This window comes from Salvia hispanica, chromosome 2 (genome assembly GCF_023119035.1).
Source record: "Salvia hispanica cultivar TCC Black 2014 chromosome 2, UniMelb_Shisp_WGS_1.0, whole genome shotgun sequence".
Lineage (NCBI taxonomy): Eukaryota > Viridiplantae > Streptophyta > Magnoliopsida > Lamiales > Lamiaceae > Salvia > Salvia hispanica.
Genome location: NC_062966.1, coordinates 10,225,165 through 10,235,565, shown reverse-complemented (window position 1 = coordinate 10,235,565; position 10,401 = coordinate 10,225,165). Strand labels below are relative to the sequence as shown.

Genomic DNA, 10,401 nt, shown 5'->3' with positions numbered 1-10,401 from the left:
ATTTTCTCTGACATTGGACAGTGTTGTTGCGAATGACCTTTCAATTGAATACTTGATCAAGCAAATGAATGTTAATAATTCACTTATTAGTAAGGGTGAATTTTTTCATATTCGTTGTTGTGCACATATTATCAATTTGGTTGTCCAGGTTGGTTTGGAAGGCATTGAGCAATCTGTCACTAAGATTCGTGAAAGTGTCAAGTATGTGCGAAGTTCACAGACTAGAAAGCAAAACTTTTTGGAATGTGTGAGCAAGGCAGGTTTGGAGGCAAAGAATGGGGCTCGTGCTTTTAGCGGTGGATTGAAGAGATTCCTGAATGCAAACAAGTTGAAGGTTGGAGCAATCTTGTTGTTTGATTTCGACATGGATTCTCCTGATGTGATTAAGGTTGAGGAGCTTGGAGATCAAGATGGACAGGGGATGCTTGGTCGAGCTACTCGTGGAGGCTTCATTCCCTCTCGCTAGATTTATTTTATCTTGCTTTTGTCTCCACATCCTCTATGTTTGCTACTGTTTTTATTTTAAACTAAGTACGCTTATTGCCTGAATTTGCAACTGTTTTTCAATTTATATTAGTAGTATCTAATTAAGTTAATTGCAGCGAGAGTGAATGAAGCCTCCACGAGTAGCTCGATCAAGCATCCCCTGTCCATCTTGATCTCCAAGCTCCTCAACCTTAATCACATCAGGAGAATCCATGTCGAAATCAAACAACAAGATTGCTCCAACCTTCAACTTGTTTGCATTCAGGAATCTCTTCAATCCACCGCTAAAAGCACGAGCCCCATTCTTCCGGTCGGTTATGGAGACCGTCCACTTCTTTCCTTTCCAATCTTGTAGTGTTATCTTGTCTTCACTTCCAACCGCCGTCGCATCAGAGAACTCTTTTGGGATCTCCTGTTACAAATCATCAAACATCAATACAGTTTCATAGAATACAAAATATCTTGAATGGTTTGATGTGATCACCAGTCTTTGATCGTAGAAATGGTACTCCTTCAATTGCTTCACAAACCTGATCATCGGCCTTACTGGCTGCTCTTCAGTTTCTAGCTCTGGTCCTGCACATATTAGTGTGTGACAGTTGACAAAGATGCGAATTATATACTACTACTAATTACTACTAAAGTTCCGACTAAAATAAAAGAAGAAAATATTTATTCATTGAAATTTGCTCAAGCTTAGTCTATGAACCGGGGCATTCAATGTTATGTTTCATTTTGAGTGTATTTAGTAAATTCTATATGAAGCACTTATTATTCTAACTTAAATTCGGATAAGCAAGTTAATTAATTTCATATAGAGAAAATTACTACTCTAGCTTAGCCTATTTCATTTCCAAAAGCCAAACGCTACTAAAAATTAGTATTATCACATGAATAAGATATACTACAGAGGATTCAACCAATTATTTGTCTAATTAACAACCAAACTTGTGATTCAATATGAATAGGCCCAAAACTTGTTAAATCCTTTCTCATATTTTAAAGCACATAAACAAATTTAGCTTTCTTCCTCACTACAAGTAAAAATATTGGTTGTACAGTTGTATTGTTTCTCAATTGGATCTGGACGCTGTGTTTCATAGAGATGTCGAAAAATGAAAAATGAAATGGACAGGAAATATACCGAGTTCGAGGCAGGAGTCGTCGCCGAAAATGGCGACGTGGAGAGAGGAATTTCCGACGATGTGGAAGAAAAGCATCTTCATTTCGAGGATGTTGTTGTCGGTGACGAACTTGGACCAGCCATCCACCAAGTAGAAAACGCCGTCGATTTTGTTGAGCTTGACGGTCCAAGATGCCGCCGCCGGTTGCGTTTTCAGAGTTCAGGTTGAAGATGCAGCTCGTGATCTTCAACAAAACCAGCTGGTACAGGCTGCGTGCGTGCGTGTTTCCAAATTATTTATCACACTAAATTAACGTTATACACCATAATTAAACTAATAATTCTTACCATTTTTTACGCAAAATCGCCGGTGCAGGACATGTAGAATGATTGCGGTATCGCCATTTCTCTTCTTCTCCTCTGTTTCTCTCTCAAGCTCCTTGTTCTGTCAAGATTTGATGATTCTGAATGTATTGGTAGAGGGAAATAAAGAGGGGTTGGTGTGTGCATTTTATTGATCGTTTCCTATTTAGTGTTCAAAATGCTACTTTCCTCATTTTAGTCTCTGAACATTTCCATAATTAGCTATCCATCTTAATGTCTTTTGTTTTGTTTCAGGCATGCGTGCATTTAAGGGAGCATTGTGATTGAATCGAAATTTTGCATATGTGGATCTTATACTTTTGTCTTTTTTTATCCTTTTACACTGTGTTTTTGCTTCTTTCAATTTTATTACCGTTTCAAAGCCATCTTGTCGCTTCTTATTTTGAATTTACGCAATTAAGTGGCATAACTCATAATTCTGACAAATTAAATAACTCAACAAAAATAATTATGCAAATAAATAAAAAAAATAGAAGACAAAGAAAGTATTATATCCCACATTGGAGAAAAATGAATGAATGATCTATACATGTAGTTATAAAAGAAAATACTTCAACATATTTTGTCTCATATTCAAAGTGAAACATAAAATATTAAAGGATGTTTCTATAAAAGAGAAACGACCTAGAATGGTTCTTAGAATTCATAGACCCAACAAATAAATACGGCTATTATGAAATTCTTGTATTTATTTATTTGTGAAAATTGATTTCTAAATATAAAAATTAATTTTTATAAATATTAAATAATATATTTTTTATTTTATTTGAACTGTCGGTTCTAGTTTAGCATTTCATTTAAACCCGAATCGGACTGTGTGAACCACGGAACCGTTCGGCAGTTCGAAAATGCCGCGCCGATTCCAGATCTTGGGTTTTGAACCGGTGGTTTCGGTTTGAGCAAGTCTAGGCAGAGTCGTAGAGGAAATTAAAGATGAGGTTGTTGTGTGTGCATTTGGTGATTAGTACTATATGTAAGACAAATCTTTCCTATTTGTTGTAAAAAGTGTTGCTTTCCTCTTCAGTAGTCTATAAACATTTCCTTAATAAGCTATGCATCATGTGACTATTCTTTTGGTTTATGCATCATGTGACTTTTCTATTGTTTTATGCATTCGTTTATTTGACGAAGCATTGGAAAATTTGCGTACGTTATTTTTGTCTTTTATCACCCACTCCAAAGCCATCTTGTTGCATCTCAATTTGAATTTATGCAATTAAGTGGCATAACACATAATATCAAAATTTATCCACAACTTCATGTGACATGATGATCCTGACAAATTAAATAACTCAACAAAATTACTCTCTCCGTCCCACTTTAGGAGTCCCGGTTTACTATTTTTGAATGTCCTACTTTAGGAGTTCCGGTTAAAATATTCCATAATTGGTAATAGGCCGCACATTCCATTCACATTTTTTCCACTCACATTTTATTATAAAACTAATATATAAAAGCAGGGTCCACATTGCACTATCTTTTTTCACCAACTTTCCTTTACATTTCTTAAAACTCGTGTCGAACTCAACCGGGACTCATAAAGTGGGACGGAAGGAGTAATTATGTAAATAAATAAAGTTATGAAAATTTTGATATTTTAATATGCCTATTTCGTAATCTTTGTTTATATCCTTTAAGGGCAAATTTACTAAATACTAGTATCACCCACGGGCGTTGCACGACATATTTTACTTTTTTCGTGGTAAAACTAAAATGAGAAACAATACAATTATATGCAATTTAAAAAGAATAAATAAATAAATTATTAAAATAAAATTGCTATATTGGAGAATTGAAAAGAAAATGCCAAAATAAAATTAAACTTAACGGTAAATAAATTAAAAGAGAAACAAGGGGGATGGAGAGAGCAAAACAGACTCGGTAAACTAATTACAATATTAATTTTAGAAAAATAAATAATTATACAAAAGATGGCCCTATAATCACTCAATTTTAATCTCGTTCTGAACAATACAATAAAAATTGAATATAGGGTTCATACTTCATACTCTGCGGCGGCTCATGTTCAAGTCTCTCATCATATCTCTCTTCTCCTTCCAATTTGAAAACAGATGTATTGTGATGCTCCTTCACTTCTCACTCTCGGCCCTTGGAAAAAATCTCGTTAGTTGTCGCCAAATTATCACCCAATCTTCGCCTCCGTACCTCATCTGCTCTCTGAAGCCTAACCAAAAGCAGATTAAGTTTGAATAAAGCATTTATGTTTCATAGTATAGAAACTAATCAGATATCAATAAAACATAAAGATACGGTATTTGCCTCAATCCTTGGCAGCTGCAATTACACCTGGAGTTATAAACTTGTTTCTGTTAAGAAAACCCACATTGTTCTAAATCGGAATTCAAATATATGAGATTAGAAATGGAAATTTATTAAATGTAGAAGCAGAGAAAGGATATTGCTTCAGCCTCAGGAAGATTCGGGGCATCAAACACCTTGCAGACATGTTGCTCGCCTTTGCCTTTCCTGATCATCAATCTTATGGTGGCTTCATGAGCCAAAACATGGCCAACTGCTGGCTTCTTCGGATCTGAGTAGTAAGTATATATAAATTATTATAGATAATAATGATGGATAGGAGAGTGATCCATTGCTAACTCATCATTAATTGCTAACTACAACTAATTTAAGGCCATAGGATTTTAGAAAACATGTGGTCTACAATTTGCCACGTGTAATTTTCGTTTTTATTAATAAAATCGAAAAAGATAAAAAAAAAGACGTCAAATTAGGGTTTTGCATAAAAATGTCAATATAGTGTTTCGAAAATATCAACGCAATGCTTTGAGAATATCAACACAATGCTTTAAGAATGTTAACCCATTGCTTATATTGACATTCTACATGTATTATATTGACATATTTTATATAGTATGTTGACATTCCTGCTTGTACGAAAAAATGAAAAAAATTTGAATTTTTTTTTCAAATTTTGACGTCGGAACATATGCATGTATGATATCGTTGGAATCCTTATGAAATTATCTTTAATTTGATATATGTTATATGAATTTAAAGTTTAGGGATTTCTTTTAAAAGTTAGTTATAACTAAACATGTAGTTAATTGACATTAATACCCTTATTGATATTTATTGGAATTAATCATATGGCTTTATTAACGTTTTTCGTTGATCGTATTGGCATTTAGGGATTAATGATCCAAGCCCTTAATTTGAATATCTAATGGCTATTATTTAGTTGTAGTTAGCAATTAAGTTATGAGTTAGCAATATAACACTCCCCGTGATGGATAATTGGATATAACCATCCATTAACTCCATATTAACTTTGAATAACTTTCCACTAACTAATAATAATTTTAATCAATAAATAGCTTTTAATGAAATGACATTTACGTGAATATCTTTAAAACTTCCCCTTTATATATTTATAAATCTCATCAAATTAAATTACATTCTACAATCTTATATTTCCTAGTCGACATATTAATTATATTTCTAACTAAATCTCCTATTTCTACTCCATTAAATTAAATCAATCCAATTCTAAATCTCTTAGTCACACTCTATCCATTAAAAAATTAAAATATACATATTTATGTGTCGTTCTTCCTTATTGCTGAATACGTAGACTCCGCATAGTGAAGCACCAGAAATGAATAAATGAATTTCATTATATTTAATGGGCAACTAGAAATCAAATAAGAATATAAATGGCGTAAAGCATATATGTATTAGATTATATTAACACCATAGGAAATGGGGTTAATCATCTAGGCCCTAGCATCTACATAAAGATTAGTTTACAAACAATAAGATAGATATTTAAATAAAATAAAAGAATAACTTCATTATATACACTTAATTGAGAAAGAAGATCCTCCCTCAATAGTGTGGAAAACACAGCAGCAAATGTCGTGGAACTAAACGGCGTAGTTTCTCAAAGCATTGAATCAATTTTCAGTTTAATAATTGGATTATCTAACTTCAAAGCTACTTGAAAGGTTGGTTGAATAAGATTATTAAAGGGTAGTATATTATAAAATTTTATTTATTAGATATTTAATTGAACGTCTGTAGTACAACGTGATAAGTCAACTAATATTTTTAATAATATTTTCTTTTTTCTCTTTATAAAATACTTTCTCTATCCTATATAAATAGACCGAATTTATAAATAGACCGAATTTCCTTTTGATTTCTTTAAATGTATTATATAGTAGTAGTAACTAATTAAGTATATGGTTTTGATTTTAAAAATTTTATAATGTTAATTTTTTATTTTCTAAAATTTGATTTCTTTAAATTTTAATATCTTAGAAGTTACAGACAAACATTGATTAAAAAAGTCACATGTTCTTATTTTATTTATTTCATATTTTTAATATATTCAAATAGTATTCTCTTTTTCTGTATACAATACTGTCACTGTCCCATTGAAAAAGGTCGAATTTTCTTTTTAGTCCGTCCCACTAAAACATGAAATAAATTAAAATTTGATATATGGTGTAATATTACTAATGGAGTTTAGTGTTTACGGTTTTGATTTTGATTATTTAATTCTTTAAAAAATTTTATTTATTTAATTTTTAACTTTTCAAAATTATAATTTCCTTAATTTATAATTTTTGAAAGACTATGTTGAAATCCGATCAATAAATAATCGCATGTTCATAATTTATCTATTTAAATTTTAATGATATGTAAATAACATTTTCTAAGAGTTATTAGCTCAAATATTTGTAACATGCAACAATTATAATCGAAGATATGATATACCAAATACTCATTAAATTTACAGTTGATTTTAAAATTTTCATAATTTCAATTTTAGTTCTTACTTTCCAAATTTTTTTTTCTTGTAATTCTTAATTTTTGGAATGTTATATTGAACTTTGATAAAAAAAAATTAATATGTTCCTAACTCATCTATATAATATTTAAAGATATATAATTAACTTTTAATAAAATATTAGAAATATTAGCTCAGTTCTTTACTTTATAAAATTTTAATTTCAATAACTTCATAATTTCTGGAATGTTACAAGTGAACATCACTTTAAAAAAAACACATCTTCATAACTCATCTATTTATATGACTAATGTTTTTATTCTTATAGAGTAGTGTTCTTGGCTCAATTTATTATATCATGCAACAGACTAAAATTTGAATTATAGTATATTTATACTAATTGAGTTTATAACTTTGATTTTGAAATTTTCATTCTTTACTTTTCAATTTTGTTTTAATTATTATTATTTTTTTACTTTACATCGAACCTCAGTTAAAAATAATAATCACATGTTTTTAATTCATATATTCAATATTCTAAAAATATATCGTTAACATTTTTTCTTTCTTTAAAAATATTAAAATATTAGAGTTGTTAGTTCATTCACTATATCACGCAACAAATTAAAATTGTGTACTTATACTGTGTATGATATATTAATACTTTGAGAGTTTGCGGTTTTGATTTTAATTATTTACATTCCAAAATTTTAATTTATTTAATTTCTTAAATTTTAGAACGTTGCAATTGAGCATTGATGAAAAAGTAATCACATGCTTTTAACTCATATATTAAATATTTTAAAGCTATATAGTTAAAAAAAAATTCCTTTTTATAAATCATTAGAGTTTTTAGCTCAATTGACTGCATAATGTAAGAAATTAAAATTCGATCTACGATGTATCAATACTAATTAAGTATACGGTTATTATTTAAGATTTTTCATAATTTTGATATTAAATTTTTACGTTCCAATATTTTAATTCTTTTAGAATACTTGATAAAAAAAATAATCACATTTTCTTAGCTCATTTTTATAACATTCTAAAGCTAAACTAATAGCTTTTCATTTTTCGCAAATATTAGCATTGCTAACTCTAAAAAAATACGTATTAGTAGAGTTTACGATTATTTATATTCTTAATTCTGAATCAATTTGTGATATATTAAAATAATCTAAAATCTTCAACCTCCGTCTTCTCCATCCGAGCGTTTTGTGTTTCATTATTGGTTAGTCTGACTGCTTATTGAAGGTTGAGGGTTTATTGAGTACTGATTATCCTCATTTGGGTTAACTTCGGACCTGTTTTCACCAACATTATTCCAAATATTCTGGGTTGAATATTCGTTTTTTTTTTCCTGGGTTATTTAATTGAATGAATCGTACTCAGTTGCTGGAATGCATTTGTATGAATCGGTTTTTGCTTGGTTAATCTTCTGAAATATTGTATTGGATGCTTTGGTCTAGTTTATATTTTGCTTTGTTCTATGTTGTTGTTTGTTTGGGTGTCATTAAAATGTATTTGTTTGCTTATTGAAGATTGATATTTTGCTTATTCTAATGTTAGGAAGTGTTGGGTGTCATTAAAATGTATTTGTTTGCTTATTGAAGATTGATTCTTTGCTTATTCTAAAGTTAGAAAATGCTTGGTCTCATGACAGACATTGTTTCATACGCTTTTGTTACGTTTTTTTGGTCACTTAGATTGCTTGTTTTTACTGTTTTTTTGCTTTGTTTTATGTTGTTGTTTGCTTGGATATCATTAAAATGTATATGTTTGCTTATTGAAGATTGATTTTGCTTATTCTAGAGTTAGGAAATGCTGAGTGTTATTAAAATGCATTTCATTGCTTATTGAAGATTGATTCTTTGCTTATACTAGAGTTAGAAAATGATTGGTCTCATGATAGACCTTGTTTCCTTAGGGTTCTTTTGTTGATTGATACTTGATCTATTTCTGGATTGCATTTGTATGAATCGGTGTTTTTTTGTTATTAGGAATTGTTGTGTTGGGCAGTAGGAATTGCTTGCTTTCAATGTAGACATGGTTCATGCGAATTGTTGTGTTGAGCGGTAGGAATTGCTTGCTTTCATTGTAGACATGGTTCCTGTGAATTGTTGTGATGAGCATTAAGAATTGCTGTGTTGAGCAGTAGGAACTGCTTGCTTTCATTGTAGTCACGGTTCCTGCGAATTGCTGTGATGAGCATTAACAATTGCTTGTTTTTATTGTGTTGGTTACTTTGTTGGAAAAAGATTTTGTACACATTTTATTAACGGGGTGCTGTTGGGATTCATACATATTAATGGCGCATTGTTACCTTGTAAGTGCTTTGTTTTAATGTAATTCTTGCTTGTCGTGATATAGATTCATCACCGTGTGTAATTCTGATGAGATGTGCTTTGTTCTATCTAATTCTTTGCTTGGTTGTTGTCCTAATTTGCTGTGATTGCTTGTTACTGACTGGCCAGTTGCTTGGTCAAAAGTTATTATATGCTTGTTCTAAAATAAAATCTTTTTTTTTCTTATTTATTTTAGGACACGATTATACAATGGTGAGAAAGACGGCCGAAGAGGGATGCCAAAGACAAGCTGCTGAACTCGTAGTCGGATAGGAAATTAGTTAGTAATTCTAGGGAACTACTTATTTCATTTTGTTATGTTACTCCACTTTTATTGTTGAACACCGTATCTCAGTTGCATATTATTGCGCTAGAATGTTCTCTTATTTTAGTATATTTTACTATTTCATTTCGGATGTAGAATATCAGATGTTTTGCTTGAAGCTTATTTATTGGTGGGTTGGACGTTTAGAATTGCTTAGCAGTGGAGTGTATACTAAATTCGTCATTACTATTGCAAACAAAATGAATGATCGCATATTGCATGTTATTTTATACTGAATTGCTTTTTAATAATGTTCCGTCGCATACTATGGATACACTTTGACTAGCCATTATTGCTTCATCCCGCTTTATGATTAAGACAAACAATTTGTGCTAAGGAATACCTGTATTAGAAGAAGGTTTTAGATAGTACGTATAACCTATTGCTCGGTTACATTTATTTTATTGCTTGATTCTTATTCCAGAATAGCTTTACAAATATAGCATGTCCATCTGTAATTACTTCAATTCGAATAGTTCTTGATGTACTTTCATACTCCCTTCGTCCCGGATAATTCGTCCCAGTTTTCCATTTCGGTTTGTCCCACATAATTTGTCTCATTTCACTTTTACCATTTTTGGCAGTGGACCTCATATTCCACTAACTCATTCCTACTCACATTTTGTTATAAAACTAATATATAAAGGTAGGACCCATATTCCACTAACTTTTTCAACCCACTTTTCATTACAATTCTTAAAACCCGTGCCCGGTCAAAGTGAACTGAATTATCCGGGACGGAGGGAGTAATTAACATAGAGTTAGCACTGCAACTCCTTGGATTTATAAGTTTATTTCCGTTGGCTATGTTTATGGATTTGCTTGGTTTGCAAAACATAAATTTATTTTCCTTGCATATATCAAAGTGTTAACATATTTTTCAATACGGAAAAAAGCACAACCAACCAAAAATCAGTATATACTCCACAGATAAGCAAATTTAAATGGCCAACCAAGCAATACA

General features: G+C 30.8%; 1 protein-coding gene across 1 annotated transcript; it reads right to left on the bottom strand.

Annotated features, from left to right (window-relative positions):
- Nucleotides 1-592: 592 nt before the first annotated feature.
- LOC125206254 lies at nt 593-2,123 on the bottom strand. Its single transcript, XM_048105534.1, has 4 exons — nt 1,958-2,123; nt 1,631-1,879; nt 971-1,062; nt 593-898 (listed from the first exon to the last, which is right to left on the bottom strand). The coding sequence occupies exons 2-4, from the start codon at nt 1,710-1,712 to the stop codon at nt 593-595; spliced, it is 480 nt and encodes a 159-aa protein (XP_047961491.1). The 5' UTR covers nt 1,713-1,879; nt 1,958-2,123.
- Between the last annotated feature and the right edge of the window lie 8,278 nt (nt 2,124-10,401).